The 24,315-nt window shown below is 44.5% G+C and overlaps 1 protein-coding gene across 1 annotated transcript in view; it reads left to right on the forward strand.

Moving 5' to 3' along the window:
* The window catches only part of LOC116970535 (TGF-beta receptor type-2-like), a 91,070-nt gene that overhangs the window by 14,406 nt on the left and 52,349 nt on the right, over window positions 1-24,315 (forward strand). The window contains exon 2 of the mRNA XM_033017176.1: window positions 21,628-21,793. Within this exon, the coding sequence (XP_032873067.1) occupies window positions 21,628-21,793 (166 nt within the window). The remainder of the gene's footprint in view (window positions 1-21,627; window positions 21,794-24,315) is intronic.

Genomic DNA, 24,315 nt, shown 5'->3' on the forward strand with positions numbered 1-24,315 from the left:
AGAGGCTATATGGTTATATGGTTATATGGTAATGAGTCAAGTCGTACACACGTCAAGGTACAACGCGTATTTATTAAAGTCCACTTACAGCATTGGTCTGCAGGACATTACAGTAACTAGCAGCTACTCACTCTTGGTAATATAAATCGCATCGTAGGCGGAGCTACTACTAACAAGCACTACAATTGGTTAGTAACCAATCTACAGCTTATATCTGCTCCTAATATACTCTTATTTTACTAATATATATTAATGCACCATTTTAATCCAGTTTGTAGCTCAGTCTCGCTAGCTACCTCACTATCTAGGTGTGTTGCAGGTTAGATGGGTAGATGGTTAGATAGCTATCCAGTATGTAGCGATTTACCTTGCTATCCGGTATGTTGCTCAGTCTATAGTCATTCGGCCCTTCGAACCAGCACCACCATTCAATGTGATCATGGCTGATCATCCACAATCAGTACTCCATTCCTGCCTTTTCCCCATATCCCTTGACTCCATTATCTTTAAGATGTCTAGCTCTCTCTTGAAAGCATCCAGAGAACCGGCCTCCACCGCCCTCTGAGGCCGAGAATTCTACACTTACAACTCTGTGTGAAAACATTTTTCCTCATCTCCGTTCTAAATGACTTACCCCTTATTCTTAAACTGTGGCCCCTGGTTCTGGACTCTCCCAACATTGGGAACATGTTTCCTGCCTCTAGTGTGTCCAAACCCTTAATACTCTTATATGTTTCAATAAGATACCCTTTCATCCTTCTAAATTCCAGAGTGTACAAGTATTGTGGATCCTCAATCTTCCTTTTCCAAAGTCAACAATCAGTTCCTTGGTTTTACTGATGTTGAGTGCAAGGTGGTTGTGCTGGCACTATCTGGTCAGTCGATCGATCTCTTTCCAATATTTTGACTAGTCGTCATCTGTAAATCGTCTAAACATCGATGATGCGGGCAGCAAATTTGAAGATGGAGTTGGATCTGTGTGTGGCTACACAGTCGTGAATATAGAGTGAGTAGAGCAGGGGAGCTGAGCACGCAGCCTCCAGGTGCTCCTGTGCTGATTGTTATTGAGGATGAAGCGTTGCAGCCAATTCATACTCGATATCCCTGCATCAAAGGAAGGGTCACTGGCCTGAAGCATTGACTCTTGGTTTTCTCTCCAAAGATTCTGCCTGACCTGAACATTTCATGCAATAGAAGGTTGATTATTTTCTCTGTGGTGAATGGTTGATGGGTTAAAATTCCATTGCAGAAACCCAGGCACAAAATGTCCTCTGCCACTTCAATAGCCTAGATCGAACTCGCTCAGAGCTTAACAGTCCTTTTGTCTTCAAAACACATTTGTTCAAGTGGAAACAAATCTTGGGTGTACTGCCCAGGGAGTTCTTCTTGAACAGTCCCTCTGGGGCAGTAATAACATGGGTTCTGATATGGCCGATGAAGCCAGTGTGAGACATGCCGATTCTGCCAAGGTGCTTGGCTGCTTAGTTGGGTTGATATATTGGAAGGCAGAGCAGTTCATAAGTTGTAGGAGCAGAATTGGACCATTTGGTCCATCTAGTCAACTCCACCATTCAATCATGGCTGATCTATCTCCCCCTCTCAACCCCATTCTCCTGCCTTCTAATCCAAAATCTATTTCTGCCTTAAAAATATCCATTCACTTGGCCTCCACAGCCTTCTGTGACAATGAATTCCACAGAATTGAGTAAAGAAATTCCTCCTAATCTCCTTCCTAAAGGAACGTCCTTTTTTTCCTGGCTTTGACCTCTGGTCCTAGACTCTTCCACCAGTAGAAATATCCTCTGCACATCCACTCTAGCCAGGCCTTTCAGGTTGGGCTGATAAATACAAAATAACACCATGTAACACAATTAACACAGAAGGATCATATCCAACAATATTTATTAGACGCTGGGAGCGGTACCTGAATTAAAAAAAAAATTCAAAGGTGGACACAAACTCCATACAGGCAGACAGCACCGTAGTCAAGATCGAACCCGGGTCCCTGGTGCTGTAAGGCAGTAACTCCACCACTGCGCACACATGTCGCCACATTGTCTCGTGGTATTATTGATTTTTCTGATCTTATCAGAACTTCTTTGCATCTGCGATAGCATTGAAAGCATCTGCAGGTCTTTAATGATGTTCAGCATTTGAAACTCGAATGTGTCTCATTCCCTGTGATCCTGAGCCATTCAGTTACTCTCTTGGTTCTCAGCTGACCAATTACTTCTACGAGCAGTGTATTCTACTGTGACCCATTCTCACTCCTCTGTTTCCTCTACTTGGAAGGGTAGAGAGGTTAATTGGAGGTATTTTTTCAGATCATTATCTAGCATCTCCAGGTGCAAAGTGCAGATATTGGATAAGATATGGGCTACGTCTAGAGTCAGATGCATAGACAAGGTAAAAAGGGAAATGATTTAATCGGAGCCTGAGGGGCAACATTTGCTCGCTGAGTCATGTGTGTATGGAACGAGCTGCCAGATGAGATACTTGGATAACAACACTTTAAAGACCTTTGGACAGATACATGGATACGAGCCGCACAGTGGTGCAACGGTAGAGTTGCTGCCTTACAGCACCAGAGATCCGGGTTTGATCCTGACTGTCTGTACGGAGTTTGTGCATTCTACCTTTGACCACATGGGTTTTCCACGGGTGTTACGCTTTCTTCCCACACTCCAAAGACGTATTGGTTTGTAGGTTAATTGGCTTCAGTAAGCTGTAAAATTTGTCCCTGGTGTGTGTAGGTTAGTATATGGGGTGATAGCTGGTCAGGTGGATGGAAGAGCCTGTTTCCATGCTGATGCTCCCTAAAGACTAAATAAAATAAAAGTTCAGAGGGCTATGACTAACTCCCAAAATCAATGAATGGACATGGGTGTCGAATAGGTTTTGTGCAAGGGTGCTTCTTTGGCTATGGGGGGTATAAATAAGGGGAAGCAAAATAAGGAAGTATGAGGATTTCTGTTTGAGTTTACAGTCAGAATGTGTAACTCCAAGCAGCAACACACTCAGCACTGGCGATTTTGTAGATGTCCAAATGAAAACATAAAGGGAAAGATTTTGTATCTGAAGTTGTGCCAAGGATGTAGTTCAGAACTGCAGTTAATGTCAAGTTATTCCCTAATGGTTAGTGTTCTGTGGTTCCTTTCAAGTCTTTTGAAATATTTAATGACAAGTACAGAAGATTTCCTCTGCCCTGTCACTGCAATCTGTGGCTGAATGGCCACTTCAAGAAGCTTTAGATGAAGTATTGAGAGATGTTTAATTCACAATTGATGATAGTTTAAAATGGCAGAACTGTCATTTATTTACTTATTGTCCCGGTCTACCATGTTGCCCATAGCTGTGTATGTGGGTGTCTGATGTCTCGCCATTCTGTCTCCTCCTTCTTCAATGTCGTACAGCATGAAAACAGGCCCTTCGGCCCAACTTGCCCACACCAGCCAACATGTCCCATTTTCACTAGTCCGACCTGCCTGTGTTTGGCCCATATCCCTCTAAACCTGTCCTATCCATGTACCTGTCTAAATGTTTCTTAAACGTCGCTAAATTACCCGCCTCAACTATTTTCTCCGGCAGCTTGTTCCATACACCCACCACATTTTGTGTGGAACAGTTACCCCCAAGGTTCCCATTAAATCTCCCCCCCCCCCCCCCCCCCCTCACCTTTAGTTCTCCAGTTCTCGATTTCCCTAGCCTGGGTAAGAGACAGATATACTGCAGTATGTACAGTGCATTCAGAAAGTATTCAGACTCCTTCACTTTTTCCACATTTTGTTACATTACAGCCTTATTCTAAAATGGATTAAATTCATTTTTTTAATCATCAATCTATACACAATAGCCCATAATAAAAATGCGAAAACAGGTGTTTAGAAATTTTTGCAACGTAACTAAAAATAAATAATTGAAATATCACATTTACATAAGTATTCAAACCTTTACTCAGTACTTTGTTGAGGCACCTTTGGCAGCGATTACAGCCTCAAGTCTTCTTGGCTATGACACTACAAGCTTGGCACACCTGTATTTGGGTAATTTCTCCCATTCTTCTCTGCAGATCCTCTTAAGCTCTGTCAGGTTGGATGGGGAGCATCGATCCACAGCTATTTTCAGGTCCCTCCAGAGATATTCGATCGGGTTCAAGTCCGGGCTCTGACTGGGCCACTCAAGGACATTCACAGACTTGTCACAAAGCCACTGCTGCGTTGTCTTGGCTGTGTGCTTAAGGTCGTTGTCCTGTTGGAAGGTGAACCTCCGCCCCAGTCAGAGGTCCTGAACGCTCTGGAGCAGGTTTTCATCAAGGATCTCTCTGTACTTTGTTCTGTTCATCTTTCCCTCGATCCTGACTAGTCTCCCAGTTCCTGCTGCTGAAAAACAGGTAACCTGTTTTTGTCACGGCAGCAGGATGTCACGGCAGTGATCAGAGATGACATTACAGACGGTTCGTTTAGTGAGGCTATATGGGTGGAGCTGAGGAACAAGAGAGGGATGATCACCTTGTTGGGGGTGTACTACAGACCCCCGAATAGTCAACAGGAATTTGAAGAACAAATGTGCTGAGAGGTTGCAGACAGCTGCAGGTCAAATAAGGTTGTTGTAGTAGAGGATTTTAACTTTCCCAATATAGACTGGGGAAATCATAGGGTGAAGGGTTTAAATGGGGTGCAATTCCTCAAAAGTGTTCAGGAGAGTTTTCTCCAGCAGTATGTGGAGGCTCCCACATGTGAGAGGGCAACACTGGATCTAGGATTGGGAAATTGGGAAGGCAAGTTAATGAAGTGTGTGAGAGAAAGTGTCTGTCAAGTTGACTGGAGCAGGTTATTTGAGGGGAAAGGAACATGGGCCAAGTGGGATGTTTTTAAAAGTGTGCTGACAAAAGCTCAGCATATGTGCGTCCCCGTTAGAGTGAAGGGCAAAGCAGGCAAATGTAAGGAAGCTTGGCTGACGAGGGAAATTGATGCATTGGTCAAAAACAAGAAGGATGCATGGGATACTGCAAATATGAGGTGCTGTTGCTAAAATTGTGCTGGACCTCACTCTGACAATGGAGGAGGCCCAGGACAGAAAGATCAATGTGCGACTGGGAGTTGAAGTGTTTAGCAACCGGCTGATCATGTAGGTCTAGGCAGACTGAGCGGAGGTGTTCAGCGAAACGATCGCCGAGCCTGAACTGGGCCTCGCCGATATACAGGAGTCCACACCTGGAACAGGGGATACAGTAGATGAGGTTGGAGGAGGTGCAAGTGAACCACTGGCCCGAAACGGGAATAACGTTTAGAATAAACTGGAGAGTTTCTGGGGGACAGGAGGTAACACAGAACACGCGGCACAGGAATAGGCCCTTCGCCTCACAATATCTGTGCTGAACGTGATGCCAAGACCCAACCCTTATCTGGTATTAGACACAAAAAGCCGGTGTTACTCAGCGGGTCAGGCACCATGTTTAGATAATTGTTCTTCCCATTGCTTTACCCATTTACCAAGTGTTTTACCCATTGTTTCTGCCTGCTCCTGCCCCACTGAAATAATTTCCACGTACCTCGACTCCATCCTACCCTCCCCCTGGTCCAATCCCTTCTGACCTCCGTCCAAGACACCTCGCACACCCTTCGTCTCTTTAACGAATTCCGTTTTCCAGGCCCCCGTTCCCTCATTTTTACTATATCCCTCCAAACCTGTCCGATCCGTGTACCTGTCTAACTGCTTCTTAAATGTTGGGATAGTCCCAGCTGCAACTACCTCCTCTGGCAGCTTGTTCCATACACCCACCACCCTATGTGTGAAAGAGTTACCCCTCAGATTCCTATTAAATCTTTTCACCTTCACCTTAAACCTATGTCCTCTGGTCCTTGACTCTGGTGCTCCAGATTCCAGCATCTGCAGGCATTGGTGTCTCCATCGATCTAATGCCTCTGTTGTCAGAATACTCCTGCCGACAAGAGGGTTTCATTTAAGGCAAAGGAGGCAAAATAATTTATAATGAAACGTCAGCAGATGATGAGATTAGACATTGAGTTTTAAAATATCATTTAATTATATAAAGCCCTTAATTTCATATAATCGGAAAATAGAGACGAGGAGCAATTCTCTCATTGGATCCATCTATAACAATGTTACCTTAAACTCATGCTCATAGCTCTTTTGTTGATGTTACTTGCTCCATAAGGGCCCCTGCTCTTCTCCTTATACCTACTTCCTCTGGGCTCAATTTTAAGAAGGCATGGCATCTCCTTTCACTTTTATGCAGATGATAGCCAGTTATATATGCCACTCAGGAAAGAAGAAGACTATTCTCTAAAATCACTTCTGTCTTGTCTTGAGGACATTAAGTCCTGGATGGCCTTAAACTTTCTGGGACTTAATGAAGAGAAGACAGAGGTGATTTTGTTTGGCCCCAATGGCTGCCGTGAACCTCCCTTTGTTGACTTGGGTCCACTGGCATTGTCTGTAAAGCCAACCGTCTTGAACCTGGGTTTTAGGATGGACGGTGATTTTAAACTAGACAAACAAATAGGCGCGGTGGTTAAGTCCAGCTTCTTTCACCTAAGGAAGCTGGCAAAGGTGAAGCCCATTCTCGAGCGGGAGCATTTTGAAACAGTAATCCATGCCTTTATTACATCTAGGCTGGATTACTGTAACGCACTCTACTCTGGAGTCGCACGAGCTTCATTGGCTCGTCTCCAGCTTGTTCAAAATGCTGCCGCTCGCCTTTTGACTGGAACTCGAAAGAGGGAGGAGCACATTACGCCAATTTTGGCCTCCCTACACTGGCTCCCAGTGCACTTTCGAGTTCATTTCAAAATTCTTTTATTTGTTTTTAAATCGTTGAATGGGCTCGCCCCGCCTTACCTCTCTGAGCTGCTCCACCTATATGCTCCTGCCCGGTGCCTCAGGTCAGCCGATCAGCTGCTCCTTGAGGTACCAAGGTCTAAGCGGAAGCTCAGAGGGGATAGAGCCTTTTCTGTTGCTGCTCCGGCACTCTGGAACACCTTGCCGCTGCACATCAGACAGGCCCCCTCACTGTCCATCTTCAAATCCTCCCTAAAAACTCATTTTTATTCTTTGGCTTTCGACACTGGCTGAGGCATTGCTCCTGTTTTTAGTGCTTTTAATGTCTTTTAATTTTTAGTGTGTTTTTTATAGTCCTTCGTTTTACGGTTTTTAATGGTTTTTAATTGTTTGTAATAGCTTTTTGTTCATGAGTTCTCATGTACAGCACTTTGTGGCAACTGTAGTTGTTTAAAGTGCTTTATAAATAAAGTTATTATTATTATTATTATTATTATTATAACTTGCTCCATAAAGGGCTGATGGTGAAATTGGGGTTTGTTTGTTTTTTAACTTTTTTGGGGTGTAATTATGTTCCTTAAATACTTGAAGATGTGGATTAGCAAGTAGGGGTGTGATGAGTCTGGTCTCGCCAGAAGTGCTTCTGATTCACTGGAGATTAGGATTGATTTAGCCTCCATTTAGATCACAGTGGCTCAGCGGTAGAGTTAATGTCTTACAGTGCAGGACATCCTGGTTCGATCCTGACTATACGTGCTGCAAATGGTAGTGTTATTGTGCAGGGATCGCTGGTCAGGGCAGACTCTGTTGGCCGAAAGGCCTGTTTCTGCGCTGTATCTCTAAACCAAACTAAACTGGATTGAGGTGGAAATGCCGCTTTGTGTTTACAAGTTGCTATTTTGCGATCTCAGTGCATTTTACGGTCCGTCCTCTTGCAGGTTGTCACTGTTGCAGAGTAGGAATTGTGACAGCTGACTGGTGAGAAGTGAACATCCCCAAAATGTAATTGTGTTCATTGGAGATTTTACCTGTGTTGGTTTGGGAATAAATATTGGTAGCAGAGAGTTGATCATCTTTACTGTTGATATGGTGTCATTGGGTGGTGCTGTTGGTAGAGCTGCTGCCTCAGTTCCAGAGGCCCTGGTGTGTTCCTGACCTCGCGTGCTGTCTATATGGAGTTTGCACGTTATCCCATTGAATGAATGGATTTGCTCCAAGTGCTCTGGCTTCCTCCCATGTTGCAGAGCTCTGCTGTTAAAGAATAAACCTGCAATATATGTTCTGTCAAATGTTAGCCCAACCTCTACTGGGGACAGTGCAGCGGTGAGGACATAGAAAACATAGAAAATATGTGCAGGAGTAGGCCATTCGGCCCTTCGAGCCTGCACCGCCATTCAATATGACCATGGCTGATCATCCAACTCGGTATCCTGTACCTGCCTTCTCTCCATACCCCCTGATCCCTTTAGCCACAAGGGCCACATCTAACTCACTCTTAAATATAGCCAATGAACTGGCCTCAACTACCTTCTGTGGCAGAGAATTCCAGAGATTCACCACTCTCTGTGTGAAAAATGTTTTCCTCATCTCGGTCCTAAAAGATTTCCCCCTTATCCTTAAACTGTTACCCCTTGTTCTGGACTTCCCCAACTTCGGGAACAATCTTCCTGCATCTAGCCTGTCCAACCCCTTAAGAATTTTGTAAGTTTCTATAAGATCCCCCCTCAATCTTCTAAATTCTAGCGAGTACAAACCGAGTCTATCCAGTCTTTCTTCAAATGAAAATCCTGACATCCCAGGAATCAGCCTGGTGAACCTTCTCTGTACTGCCTCTATGGCAAGAATGTCTTTCCTCAGATTAGGAGACCAAAACTGTACGCAATACTCCAGGTATGGTCTCACCAAGACCCTGTACAACTGCAGTAGAACCTCCCTGCTCCTATACTCAAATCCTTTTGCTATGAATGCTAACATACCATTCGCCTTCTTCACTGCCTGCTGCACCGGCGCCTACTTTTAATGACTGGTGTACCATGACACCCAGGTCTCGCTGCATCTCCCCCTTTCCTAATTGGCCACCATTCAGATAACAGTCTACTTTCCTGTTTTTGCCACCGAGTCTATCCAGTCTTTCTTCATATGAAAGTCCTGACATCCCAGGAATCTGTCTGGTTCACATTCATTAGTTCATAAGTTCATAGATCATGGGAGTAGAATTAGGCCATTTGGCCCATCGGCTGATTTATCTCTCCCTCCTAATCCAATTATCCTGCGTTCTGACACGCATACTAATCAAGAATCTATCAATCCCTGCCTTAAAAATATCCATTGGCCTCCATATCCTTCTGTGGCAATTAATGTGGCCCTTGTCACCATCATCTGACTAAATAAATTCCTCCACTTCTCCTTTCTAAAGGTCTGTCCTTTTATTCTGAGGCTATGGCCTCTGGTCCTAGACTCTCCCACTAGTGGAAACATCCTCTCCACATCCAAATGTGACTTTCATTTGTCTGATATTGAAGGGAATAACAATGACCAGAATCTTCAACTGTGGGTGAGGCAGGGATGCCCAGAGCCACCCTCATGGAAACTACCATAAGATAGTTGGTAAGATGAGGAGTACTGTCACGCTTTCTTCAAGAATTAAGGGACAGAAGTTTAGGGGTAACATGAGGGGGAACCTCTTTACTCAGGGAGTGGTAGCGGTGTGGAATGAGCTTCCAGTGGAAGTGGTGGAGGCAGGTTCGTTGGTATCATTTAAAAATAAATTGGATAGGCATATGGATGAGAAGGGAATGGAGGGTTATGGTATGAGTGCAGGCAGGTGGGACTAAGGGGAAAAAGTTGTTCGGCACGGACTTGTAGGGCCGAGATGGCCTGTTTCCGTGCTGTAATTGTTATATGGTTATATGGTTATAATTGCAGAAATATTTGTATGAACAACTCTCATTTGAGATCCAGGTTTGAATTTGGTTGAGGCACAAGAGATTGCAGATGCTGTAATCTGAAGCAAAAAAAACAAACTGCTGGAGGAATTCAGCAGGTCATGCTTGATAGTCAATGACGTATGTTTTAGTTTAAAATTAGTATTTTATTTTTTGGAGCTATTTGCTATTCTGGATTTTTGTGTTAAATTTGCAATGGTGGCACAGCAGTAGAGTTGCTGTCTTCCAGAGACCTGGGTTCGATCCTGACTATGGGTGCTGTCTGTACGCAGTTTGCACGTTCTCCCCGTGACCGCATAGATTTTCTCCAAGTGCTGCGGTTTCCTCCCACACCCCTAAGACACACAGGTTTGTAGGTTAATTGACTTCAGTAAAATTGTAAATTGTCCCTAGCGTGTGTGTAGGATAGCGTTATATATATATATATATATATTCAATGGTATATGGACAAACTGATCTGTTCTGTATTTATTTATGCCTACAATATTCAGTTGTGCTGAAGCAAAGCAAGAATTTAATTGTCCTATCTGGGACACATGACAATAAACTCTCTTGAACTTGTACTTGGATACAAGCCCCTGATTCTATTGTACCAGTATTATTATTGTACTGCTGCTGACAACCCAAATTTCCACTAACCCTGGTTGTGGAATATATATATATATATATATATTCCACAACCAGGGTTAGTGGAAATTTGGGTTGTCAGCAGCAGTACAATAATAATACCCCCTCAATCTTCTAAATTCTAGCGAGTACAAACCGAGTCTATCCAGTCTTTCTTCAAATGAAAATCCTGACATCCCAGGAATCAGCCTGGTGAACCTTCTCTGTACTGCCTCTATGGCAAGAATGTCTTTCCTCAGATTAGGAGACCAAAACTGTACGCAATACTCCAGGTATGGTCTCACCAAGACCCTGTACAACTGCAGTAGAACCTCCCTGCTCCTATACTCAAATCCTTTTGCTATGAATGCTAACATACCATTCGCCTTCTTCACTGCCTGCTGCACCGGCGCCTACTTTTAATGACTGGTGTACCATGACACCCAGGTCTCGCTGCATCTCCCCCTTTCCTAATTGGCCACCATTCAGATAACAGTCTACTTTCCTGTATATATATGCATGGGGAAGAAGCTGTTCCTGAACCTGAATGTTGCAGATTTCAGGCTCCTGTACCTTCTACCTGAAGGCAGTGGAGAGATGAGTGTGTGGCCAGGATGGTGTGGGTCCTTGATGATGCTGCCAACCTTTTTGAGGCAGCGACTGCGGTAGATCTCCACGATGGTAGGGAGGTCAGAGCCGATGATGGACTGGGCAGTGTTTACTACTTTTTGTAGTCTTTTCCTCTCCAGGGCGCTCAAGTTGCCAAACCAAGCCACGATGCAACCGGTCAGCATGCTCTCTACTGTGCACCTGTAGAAGTTAGAGTCCACCTCGACAAACCGACTCTCCGTAATCTTCTCAGGAAGTAGAGGCGCTGATGTGCTTTCTTAATAATTACATCAGTGTTCTGTGACCAGGAGATATGTTTGGAAATATGCACTGGGATGGGCTCTTCTGCAAGCAATCAAAATCCACTTGTGAGTTTATATATAGCCACAAGGCATTCCATTGCTGTGTTGAAGCTAGTTTGTTCTCTCCTCACCCTTCCTGGAATCTGCACAGGCTTGTTTGCTGATTGTTGACTCTGTCCAAACAGGAGGCAGTGATTTTTTTTTTGAGTGGTACTAAGAATGCAAGGCAAGCATAAATGACTAATTTGTCCTGCAAACTGACAAGGTAGGCATTGTACTTCCCCTGGTCGCTCAGTGTCCGTTCCCACCTCCCGTCCGATGCACGTGCAGTGACTTTCAGACAAGATGCCAATCAGTTGGAGAATCCGAGGTAGGTGAGTCCCACATCTACCACCAGGAGCCGATCAAAGGGGCAGCAAAGTGAGCAACATCAAACAGACCATCTGTTCCTTTCTAAGAGTTAACCCATCAACTACTTCAGAGGTAGCATTAAGCCAGGGCAGTGCCGCATAACAGATTCAAGGAGACCTTCTAACTATCTTAATCAGACTTTACTGTACTTTAGATAGACACAAAACGCTGGAGAAACTCAATGGGACACCAGGCAGCATCTCTGGAGAGAAGGAATAGGTGATGTTTTGGGTCGAGACCCTTCTTCAGACTGGTTAGGGAAAAAGGGAAACTGGAGATATAAACAATGATGTAGAGAGATAAAGAACAATGAATGCAAGAAACGCAAAAAAAAAAACAATTATAAAGGAAACCGGCCATTGTTAGCTGTTTGTTGGGTGAAAACGAGTAGCTGGAGCGACTTGGGTGGGGGAGGGATAGAGAGAGAGAGGGAATGCCGGGGTTACTTGAAGTTAGAGAAATCAATACCTATCACTGGGCTGCACTTTATCTTGCAATACATGTTAGACCCTTTATCCTCCATCTGTACACTGTGGACAGCTTGATTGTAATCGTGTATAGTGGAAGAGTCTAGGACCAAAGACCATAGCTGTAGAATAAAAGGATGTACCTTTAGAAAGGATATGATGAGGATTTTTTTTATTCAGAGGGTGGTGAATCTGTGGAACTCATTGCCACAGATGGCTGGGGAGGCCAAGTCAATGAATATTTTTAAGGCACAGATTACCAGATTCTTGATTAGTACGGGTGTTATGGGGAGAAGGCAAGAGGATGGGGTTGAGAGGGAAAGATAGATCAGCCATGATGGAATGCCAGAGTTGACTTGATGGGCTGAATGTCCTAATTCTGCTCCTAGAACCTATGAGCTTGTAGCACACAACAAGAAGCTTTTCACGGTGCCTCAGTACATGAGACTATAATAAACTAACCTAACACTAAACAATTACCTAAGACCAATCTCCTAATTGTTCTCATCCCAAATTGGCATTAGATTTTAGTTGCCTTTTTTAATAAACGGCATAATAAGTGACATGTAACTTTCATGCTATAAGAGTGAAAGACAATGGTCATCTCCAAGAAGAATGAGTGTAACCACAACTTCAACATTCAAGGGCATTCCCATTGCCAAGACCCCACCATCGCCATTCTCTGACTCGCTGTTAACCAGAGATTCAACTTGAGCAGCCATAGAAATACCCTGGCAATGAAAGCTTGGCATCCTGTGAGTGACCCATTTCCTGACACCTCCAAGTTTTTCTTCCATCTCTATGGCAGAAATCAGGAGCCTGGAGGTATATTCCCAACTTGCGTGAATGAATGCAGCAACTCTCTGACACTTCCATAGAAATCTGATATCATCTAGGGCTAAGCAGCCAATTTGACTTGCACCCTATCAGCCATCCTGAGCATTTATCCGTGGCATGGTAGCGCAGTGGTAGAGTCACTGCCTTACAGCGCAAGAGGTTCGATCCTGACAACGGGTGCTTGTCTGAATGGAGTTTGTACATTCTCCCCGTGACCTGTGGGGGTTTTCTCCGGGATCTCTGGCTTCCTCCAACACTCCAAAGACGTACAGGTATAAATGTAGATTATCCCCAGTGTGTGTAGGATAGTGTTAATGTGCGGGGATCGCTGGTCAGTGCGGACTAAACTTATTTCCTACTAAACTAAACTCATTTCCACCGATATGGATATAAAATGGCTTCCGTGCGTTCCATCTACACAATGGAATTCCAGGAATTCTACACAATTCAAGGAATCATCAGAAAATGGAGCATTTTGTCAGAATATTATTGAAACAATTGCTCCAAGGCATATTTGATGGTCGATAATTCAGTTGGACCTAGAACATTACTAATGAACTGGAAGGGTAGAGATTAAAAGTGGGTACACTTTCACTTCGAAATCCAAGACCAAGCATTGGAGTCTATAGCTTTGAACACTTGAGCAAGCCCACTAAAGCAGTATAATTTTAGGGCTATGTTGTCAGAGGTGCTGTTTTATTTTTGGTTCATATGTTAACCCAAGCCTTGTCTGAGCGTGGAGCTAAATTTGAAAGATCACATGGCATTATTTAAAGCAGACTATTTTAGTTTTCTGGTCAACTGGCTGATGTGTATCCCTCAATTAACAGTATTGGTGTTATCACTTTGCTATGTGTGAGAAAAATGCTGTGCAGCTCAGCTAGCATCTCTGTCAGTAGAAGCAGCACACTTAACATTTCTAGTTGAAGTCAAGGATTCCAGAACCAGGGGCCACAGTCTTAGAATAAAGGGGAGGCCATTTAAGACTGAGGTGAGAAACTTTTTCACCCAGAGAGTTGTGAATTTGTGGAATTCCCTGCCACTGAGGGCAGTGGAGGCCAAGTCACTGGATGGATTTAAGAGAGAGTTAGATAGAGCTCCAGGGGCTAGTGGAATCAAGGGTATGGGGAGAAGGCAGGCACGGATTATTGATTGGGGACGATCAGCCATGATCACAATGAATGGCTTGTGGCTCAAAGGGCCGAATGGATCCTCCACCTATTTTAAAAATAAATTAAAAAAAATAAATAGTTGATTTCTATTTCCACAGATGGTGTCTGATCTGCTGAGTGTTTTCAGATTTAACACAGCCTTAAAATGATACTGCTGTAGTGGTCTTGCTCAAGTGTTCAAACCTACATACCCCAATTCTGTTTTTATTTCAGTTTTCTGTGTAAATTGCTGACCTATTTCCTAAGTTACAATTGTGAAGACGGTCCAGAAGTGCATAATTGGCGGTGAAGGATGTTAGGCCATTTGAGGTCATGAAAGGCACTGTCAACAAATGATTTCTTCCTTTACTGTTGTTTGCCTGCTGTCTGGAGGTGACTGTAGAGAACAGGGTAGCACAGTGGCGCAGCGGTACCACAAGAGACCAGGGTTCGATCCCGACTATGGGTGCTGTCTGTACGGAGCTTGTACCTTCTTCCCATGACCGCAGGAGTTTTCTCCAAGACCCACACGCCAAAGATGTACCGGTTTGTAGGTTAATTGGCTTGGTATAAGTGTACAATTGTTCCTGGTGTGTGTAGGGTAGTGTTAGTGTGCAGGGATGGTTGGTCACTGCAGACTCTGTGTGTGACCAAGGGCCTGTTTCCATGTTGAATCTCTAAACTAAACTAACTCATTGAAGCTTTAAATGGATGCTGCATTAGCTGAGGAGTTGCAAATCATTTGCAGGAGCTGTGGTCCTAAAGAAAATCATTTGTTTGGAATGAAGGAAATGATTAATCAAAAAGACATTTCATAGTAAGTGTGAAAAAAAAACAACCAGTTCTTGTGATGTTCATTTGGACAATTTGACCTGGGTTTCTTTAAAGAAAGGCCATATTCTTGTGTTGGTGCAATGGGCTCCAATTACTCCTGCTTTTGCTGATCTAAGAGGAATTTGCAATTCCAGTAAATGAGCAGGAAAACATAGAATAGACAATAGGTGCAGGAGTAGGCCATTCGGCCCTTCGAGCCTGCACCGCCATTCAATGTGATCATGGCTGATCATCCAACTCAGTATCCCATCCCTGCCTTCTCTCCATACCCCCTGACCCCTTTAGCCACAAGGGCCACATCTAACTCCCTCTTAAATATAGCCAATGAACTGGCCTCAACTACCTTCTGTGGCAGAGAATTCCACAGATTCACCACTCTCTGTGTGAAAAATGAAAAGGATTAATTAATTCACACACACACTCAGCAAAACTATTGTCGAGACTCAAAATGCTGGAGTAACTCAGCAGGTCAGGCAGCATCTCTGCAAAAAATGGATAGGTAACATTTTGGTTGGGATCTTTCTTCAAATTGATTTTAGGGAGGGGGGGAAGTGGCATAACCTGGTCAAATCAGGGATTATCTTGGTCAAGAGGTTCCCTGATGAGATGATTGTTGACTAGAGACGAGAGCCCAAGAGGGAGGTGGTTGTAGAAGTCACCTAAAATTGGAGAATTCAACTTCATACTACGTGGATGTAAGCAACCCAAGCGAAATATGAGGTGCTGTTTCTCCAATTTGCATGTGGCCTCACTTTGGCATTGGAGTGGGCCCAGGACACAGAGGTCAACATGAGAATGGGAAGAAGAGTTAGTGGGAGCAACTGAAAGATCCAGTAGACCTTGGATCACGGTCACCAAAACGGTCACCGAGTCTGCACTTTTGATTTGTCCCCCCCCACCACTACAATCAGTCTGAAGAAGGGTTCCGACCCAAAGCCTCACCTATCCATTTTCTCCTGAGATGCTGCCTGACCCGCTGAGCAACTCTGGCGCTCTGTGCCTCCATTTGTAAACTGGCATCTGCAGTTCCATGTTTCTACAAAATCCCTCCTGCCTCAGTAGATCAACAAAAGACCATGTGGATTGAGTACAAGTCACAGATAATTTGGGTGTCTGGGGTTATGGGAAGAAGGCAGGAGAATAAGGTTGAAAAGATCAGCCGTGATTGAATGCTGGAGTAGACTTCTTGGGCCGAATGGCCTAATTCTGCTCCTTGAATTTATGAAACTATGACCACTGAACCTTGTCTGTTAAATAGCTCTGGGAACAAAGTTATGGGGCTGCTTGGGACAACAAGCACCATTAGCTCTTGATGTGACTAAACGTTATTCCCTTGTCTACACTGTAAATGGATCGATTGTAATCATGTATTGTCTTTCTGCTGACGGGTTAGCACGCAACAAAAGCTTTTCACTGTACCTCGCTACACGTGACTATAAACTAAACTGGCTGATAATGCATGAGGCAAAGTGAAATGAGTTTCCCAAATGAGTAACACAAGTGTGACCACTGCCCTTGTATCTGGGACCAGGCTATTGTAGGATCTTTTTCAGTCCTCTCACTTGTCTTTTACTAGGCATAATCCAAAATCCCATGGTGGAGAAGGTCCCAATAACTCCAAGATCATCCAAAGGGCACCGTGTGACAAGCCAAATTCTATTACTGGTGCAACACACATTCATTCGTAGCTGACTCTGGGGACTGTTACAATAGATCGGGTAGATGCACAGAGTCTCTTGCCCAGAGTAGGGGAATCGAGGACCAGAGCACATAGGTCTGTCCTTTCTTTCTTTGTTGTTTTAATAGTATGTGTTGAATGTATGTTTATAGTGTTCTTTAGCTTGTTTTATGTGGGGAGGGGGGGTTGGGGTAGAGATGCGATTCTTCTCCGTGTCGTATTTCCATCCGCACTGTGGCCTAACAACGAGGAGCTGGGGACCTTTGTTGGAGACCGACTTCGGGAGCTCCAACCAAGGGAGCCTGCGGACTTTACCATCGTGGAGCTCGCCGTCTCTGGTTAGAGACCGACTTCGGGAGCTCCAAGCCACAAGAGCTTCGATCGCCCCGACACGGGAGCTTCGATCGCCCCGATGAGGGGGCTTCGACTGTCGGCTGCTGGAGCTTTGATCGCCCCAACTGGATGGTTCGACTGCTCCGACCGCGGGAGAATAACGAGGAAGAAGTTTGGACTTTATTGCCTTCCATCACAGTGAGGAACGTGGGGAATCTGCTGTGGTGGATGTTTATGTTAACTTTTATGTAGTTGTGTGTCTTGTTGCTTTATTTGGTAATTTGCATATCACTGTACCTTAATTGATACACGTGACAATAAAAGACCTATGAAACCTTTGAAGGTGAAGGGGAAAAGATTTAATAGGAATCCGAGGGGTAATTTTTTCACACAAAGGGTTGTGGGTGTATGGAACAAGCTGCCAGAGGAGGTAGTTGAGGCTGGGACTATCCCATCGGTTAAGAAACAGTTAGACAGGTACATGAATAGGGCAGGTTTGGAGGGACATGGACCAAGCGCAAGCAAGTGGGACTAATGAAGCTGGGACATGTTGGCCAGTGTGCGCAGGTTGGGCCGAAGGGCCTGTTTCCACACTCTATGACTATGACTCTATCACAATCACTAAATAACTTATCTGAAATGATCTAATGAATCACTACACTTTCAGATTTGAAGGCAAACATTTTCCAGAAATTTTATTTTTTATTTTGAGACTTCAGTAAATATATGTGTAATTTAAACATGCGGCATAATAAATGTAGGCAGCCGTGTGACTCACTTAATTTAACCCTTCTTTTGACCACTGACAGAACTTTGTTTGCCAACAGAACCAGGGGTCACAGTTTAAAAATGAGGGGTAGGCCATTTAGGACTGGGATGAGGAAAACATATTCACCCAGAGAATTGTAAATCAATGGAATTCTCTGCCACAGAAGGCAGTGGAGGCTAATTCAAGGACAGTGAGGAGGACCTGGTAGACTCACTGTGGTGGATGTTAAATCTGTGTTTATTGTGTGTTTTGTTATTTTATTTATGTTATGACTGCAAGGCATGAAATTTTGTTCAGACTGAAAAGTCTGAATGACAATAAGGGATACTTTACTTTACTTCATTGGATATTTTCATGAGAGAGTTAGGTTTAATTCTTAGGGCGAAAGGAATCAAGGGATATGAGAAAAAAGCAGGAACGGAGTACTGATTTTGGATGATCAGCCATGATCACATTGAATGGCGGTGCTGGCTCAATGAGCCGAATGGCCTACTCCTGCACCTATTTTCTATGTTTCCATGATCTGTGAACTGTGTTTTGCTGTCCTTCATAGTAATCAGGCAGAACAGAAAGCTGGGACTACTTACCGCTGTGAAATAGTGCAGGTTATGTGGCAGAAATATTGTTGAGATAAATTGTGTAAGACTGTTGGTTTAAAACTGTGCTGTCATGTTTGTGATGATCTGCTATGGTTTTATGGACCAAGGGATTATTACACCACTGAGACCGATATATAGTTTGGGCGTTGACCTTCAGTTGATCCGGCCTGGACCAATGCAAAATGTGAAGTATTATCAATATTGTTTGACAGCAGGGTGCTGTCTGACCCACTGAGTTACTCCAGCATTTTGTGTCTACCATGTACTACCTGACAGATAATCCTGAATCGGAATCAGAATCACACTTTATTCACCAAGTATGTTTTGCAACATACGAGGAATTTATTGGCCAGGTCAGTCATAAAATTAAAAGCAACAGATGATTCAAAAACACATTTTAACATGAACATCCACCACAGTGACTCCTCCACATTCCTCACTGTGATGGAAGGTGAAATAAAGTTCAAGTCCTTCCCTTAGTTCTCCCTCGGTCGTGGGCCTCGAGCCCCCGTTGACGGGACGATCTTGACTCCCGCAGCCAGTGGCATTCGGTCCCTCTGCGTTGAGGCGATCAGCACCTGCATCGGAGGGATGTCAGCTCCCCCGCGCCGGGTGATTGAACCTCGCGTCGGGGCTGGTCGAACCTTCCGCGACGTTGGAGCTTCCCGACTAGCCTCACCCGAGACTGCGAGCCCTTGATGTTGATTCCACGGTGGGCGCAGTGGGAGCGATCCCAGGCAAGGGATCCGCTCCGATGTTAAGTCCACAGCAGCGTTGATTCCGCGGTGGGCGCAGTGGGAGCGATCCCAGGCAAGGGATCCGCTCCGATGTTAAGTCCACAGCAGCGAAGGGGTTCAAAGTCAGTCCGAGAAGGCTTCCAGCTCCATCGATGGAAGGCCGCAGCCCGGAGAATGTGATCCGATAATTGATCACATCTCCGACAAAGTAAGAACTTGAAAAAAAAAGTTGCCCCTGATTTCCCCCCCTCCCCCCACATAAAACCAACCGAAGAACATTAAAACAAACATTTAACGCACTAAAAAATAACAAAAAGGATGAAAAACGAACAGACTGCCAGCAGAGCAGCCATCGGCCCGGTGCCCCTAGGGGTTTCAGGCCACTATCTCTAGGCTACTAACATCAAATGAGGTGTTTAAAATGTAGACATGGATTAGGTAACAATACTGGAATAATTACATTTGGTGGTGATCAAGGGGGTCAGAATTGGAGGGGCAAGCAATCTCTTTAGTCAGAGGGTGGTGAATCTGTGGAATTCTTTGCCACAGGTGGCTGTGGAGGCCAAGTCAATGGATATTTTTAAAGCAGAGATCGACAAATTCTTGATTAGTACGGGTGTCAGGGGTTATGGGGGGGAAGGTAGGAGGATGGGGTTAAGAGGAAAAGTTAGATCAGCCATGATAGATTGGCAGAGTGGACTTGACGGGCTGAATGGCCCGATTCTGACAGAACTTATGAACCATGGTCATCTGTGACGGTTTAAAGTGTAGTAGTGAAAATGTAGCACTCCCACCCCCGTTCAATGAAATCACCTTTGGGACCTTGTGTTAACTGTGCTTGTTTTCAGGCTTTTGAGGAGACTCCAAGAATGTGCACGTTTGTTGCAATGCCAGGTTACTAACAGGCACCATTTTTATAAGTATTTGAATACTTCTGTTTTTTAAATTACCAACAGGAAATTAACAATGGTACTCTAAAATAACTAGAATATGACTGCGTATATTATGGCTTGTTTAAAAAAAACTGGTAGTTGTAAAAGAACGATAATTTTGTTTGTAAAGGATTTGTTCATGATTTTCAGCTGCATTAACAAAGCCAAATTATCGGTCTAAAATATATGACTTTTTAACAAATTAAAATTCTGCAAAGTTGGACTGGGAATGAGGATAGGCATGAGGGGGTGAGTTTATTTATTTAAAAAAAAAAAAAAAAAAAAATGGGTTGTGGGTGGGAGAATGCCAATTCTAAACTGGCATGATTTTAGGATTGGCAATTGCACACAGCAGTCTTAACCCAGTGGGGTGTATCTGTAACCAGGCCAATAAGCTAAACATCTTCCGCCAAGGCCTACACGATCTCCTGGTTTCGTTTACTGTTCCCATTCCCATAATGATCTTTCGGGTCCTGGACCTCCTCCGTTGCCAGAGTGAGGACACACATAAACTGGATGAACAGCACCTCGTATTCATAAGTGATAGGAGCAGAATTAGGCCATTCGGCCCATCAAGTCTACTTCGCCATACAATCAAGGATGATCTATCTTGCCCTCTCAACCCCATTCTCCTGCCTTCTCCTCATCACCCTTAAGGGCCTGTCCCACGAGCATGCAACTCCATGCGGCAAGCGCGACCTAACGTGGTCGCTTGAGCCGTACAGCCTCGCGGGGACAGTCCCACTTCGATCGCCGGAGCCGTATGGAGTTGTGTGGAGCTGGTCCCGACATCGCACGGGGCTCCGAAAAACTGACCGTGTTCAAAAATTCCACGCGGCAATGGCCTGCCGGCCCGCAGCCGCATTGAGGCCGTACGCAGCCGCCTCGACGGGCGTGCGCAGCGTCTCGACGCTGTACGTCACGCGCGAACTTCCCACGGACTTCGCTCGAACTTCATGTCACTCACTCGACCTCCGCGCGGCCCCCGTTTCTGGTTTGGTCGCGCTTGCCGCATGCAGTAGTATGCTCGTGGGACAGGCCCTTTACTAATCAAGAATCTGTCAATCTCTGCTTTAAAAATATCCATTGACTTGGCTGCCACAGCTGTGTGCAGCAATGAATTCCATAGATTCACCACCCTCAGACTAAAGAAATTCCTCTTCATTCCCTTACAATCAGTCTGAAGAAGGGTCTTGACCCAAAATGCCACCTGTCCATGTTCTCCAGAGATGCTATCTGACAAGCTGAGCTACTTCAGCCTTTTATATCTTATTCTTGAGAATACTATTCCTTGTTTCTATTTTTTTTTAATTAATTGAGTTGTAATGCACTGTGTTAGGGAACTACAGTAGGTTCATTGGTAATTGTTAAAAGGAATGTAAAGATTCTTGAAAATTTGTACAGCAAAGGGGAGACTGATTGATTGTGTTTTGGAACCAGCTTGTAGACATCGGCTTGCGTTGGAGATAAGAGCCGAATTTGCAGATGAGAGCTGAATTTGACGCTTAGAAGTTTTTCTGCAATAATGTGTATGATTTCAATTGTTTTTAAGCAAGGACCGACTGATATTTTCCAGCAATTTTAAACCTTGTTATTCCCCTATTTTTCTTTTTCAGGCAACCACAGGAATGATATTATGGGCAGAATTTCAATCCAATTCAGTCAACTCTGCATGTTCTGTGACGTTGAGCAAACCAACTGCACTAATGTTGGGACCTGTAAAAGTAACTGCACCAAGAGCTCCATCTGTGAGAAAGTGGTTGAAGTGTGCGTCGCAATCTGGTAATGGACTCCACATTTCCACTTGTCTACCAACATTGCTGTAGCCAGGGTTGCCATCACAAAGGCAGTGTTGGAGTTTTGATGGATGATCACACGGTCATACAACACAGAAACAGGCCTTTCGTGCCCAACACATCCATGCCCGATCAAGATGCCCCTTCTAAGCTAGTCCGATGTGCTTGCATTTGGCCTACTCTTGCACCCATTTTCTATGTTTCTGTCCCTCCAAACCTTTCCAAGTACCGAGGTACAGTGAAAAGCTATTGTTTGCTGTCTCAACTTGATTGTGCAGGTGTCAGCAGGCCCTCTCATTAGGTGAACTGAGGCCCAGGCCAATTTCAATTTTAGAGGCCCCCAAATCAAGATCCCTTTGAAGCAGACAGGCATGAGGCCCATGCCAAATGGCACTCATTGACCCCCCTCTGTTAGGGCCTGGGTGTCAGAGGTTATGGGGAGAAGGCAGGAGAATGGGGTTAGGAGGCAGAGATCGATCAGCCATGATTGAATGGCGGAGTAGACTTGAGGGGTCGAATGGCCTAATTCTACTCCTATCACTTATGACATTATGAACTACCTGTCACCTGTCTCAACTACCTGAGTTAGTTGTCTCTTGGCTCAACTACCTCCTCTGGCAGCTGGTTCCATATACCACGCTCTGTGTGGGAACATTGCCCCTCGGGTTTGAATCTTGTCCCTCTTCCCTTAAACCTATATCCTCTGGTTTATGATTCTCCTACGATGGGTAAAAGACTATGCATTTACCATATTCATTCCTTTATGCTTTGGCTTTTATTTCTTTAACAACTAGTGGTTGAAGGGGAGGATATGGCCTTTTACCACACTGCAATTTGAGAGCATTGAAATTATCGCATTCCCTACACTTAAAAATATTTAATTAGCTGTAAAATATTTTATAAGCCTTTAAAATCATTGCATTAATAACCTACTTTATTAAGAATTATTATTAGTGACTGATAAAAGATAATAGGTGGGTGCGCCTTGCCAAATAATTTTCAATAGTTAGTACTGTGCGACTGAGGCTAGATGCAAGATGGAGTAATTGGAAAATCATTCATCTCTTTCTGTTGATTTATTGATTAATGTGTCAGAAGAAATTGCAGATGCTGCTTTAAATCATAGATAGACACAACATGCTGGAGTAACTCAGCGGGACAGGCAGCATCTATAGAGGGAAGGAATGGGGGACATTTCGGATCATCAATTTCTTCTCTCCAGAGATACTGCCTGTCCCCCCGCTGAGTTACTCCAGCATTTTGTGTCTACCTTTAATTTATTGATTAATATTGGGGAAAGGGCAAGATCCATTACATAACAGTACAGGTCCAAAAAATAGATTATTTTCATTTCCTAAGTCCGCAGGTTAAATGAATAATGTCACCGTGTCATTAGAATCCTGTCGGGTCCGCTAAGTTACTCCAGCACTTTGGGTTTTACTGAAGATTCCGGTATCTGCAGTTCCTGATGCCACCTTAAAGGGTTATCCATCTGAGTTTGGAAGGTTGAGGGGTCTTCAAAGAGAAGTTCAGGATGGCGCGGCGGTAGAGGTGCTGCCTTGAGCGCCAAAGACCCGGGTTCAATCCTGATGCGGGTGCTTGTCTGCATGGAGTTTGTATGCTCTCCCCTTGACCTGCGTGGGCTTTCTCCAGGATCTCCGGTTTCCTCCCACACTCCAAAGACGTACAGGTTTGTAGGTTAATTGGCTTGGTAAATTGTCCCTAGTGTGTGTAGGATAGCGTTAGTGCGTGGGGATCGCTGGTCAACGCGGACTCGGTGGGCCAATGGTCCTGTTTCCACGCTGCATCTCTAAACTAAATGAAAAAAGTATTTAAAACAATGACAGATTTCAGGAGATTCGTTCCAGAGATAAATCCCTTCTCGTGGTAGTTTCCTCATCAAGGAGCACAATATTCATATAGAGTGAAGCTTTTCCACACACAGGGTAGTGGAAGTCTGCAATTTCCTGTTTCATCTTTACCTCATTGCCACTTCTCTGCCTCCCCAACATACTCGTTGGGAACTAAAGGGGCTGTCCCACCTGGGCGACCTAATCCGCGAGTTCTGCCGAGTTGGCCCTCGACCGATACTCGCAGCATGGTGGGCACGAGGTCCCAGGAGGTCTTTGTAACTCTCCTTCATGCTCGAGAGTAGTCCCCGCGTACTCGAGGCCTCAGCTACATCACAGGGTATTCTTCAACATGTTGAAAAATGCCCGCCAGTAAAAAAAGGTCGCCATGGAAAAAATCAATATTTTTTTTACTCGTAGGTTAGTCGAAGTAGGTCGTAGTAAGTCGGCATGTTAGTCATAGGTAACCGAGGGTAGTCGAAGGTAATCAAAGGTAGTCGAACGTAGTCGTGGATAGTCTTCAACATAGTCGAAGAGGTCGAAGGAGGTCTTCAACATGACATTTTTTCAAACTCTCCTAATCTCTTCTAAACTCGCCAATTAGGTCGCCGCAGTGAGACAGCCCCTTAAAGCTTTTCACTGTACTTCTGTACACATG

Source organism: Amblyraja radiata, chromosome 2 (genome assembly GCF_010909765.2).
Source record: "Amblyraja radiata isolate CabotCenter1 chromosome 2, sAmbRad1.1.pri, whole genome shotgun sequence".
In the NCBI taxonomy this organism is placed as follows: Eukaryota; Metazoa; Chordata; class Chondrichthyes; order Rajiformes; family Rajidae; genus Amblyraja; species Amblyraja radiata.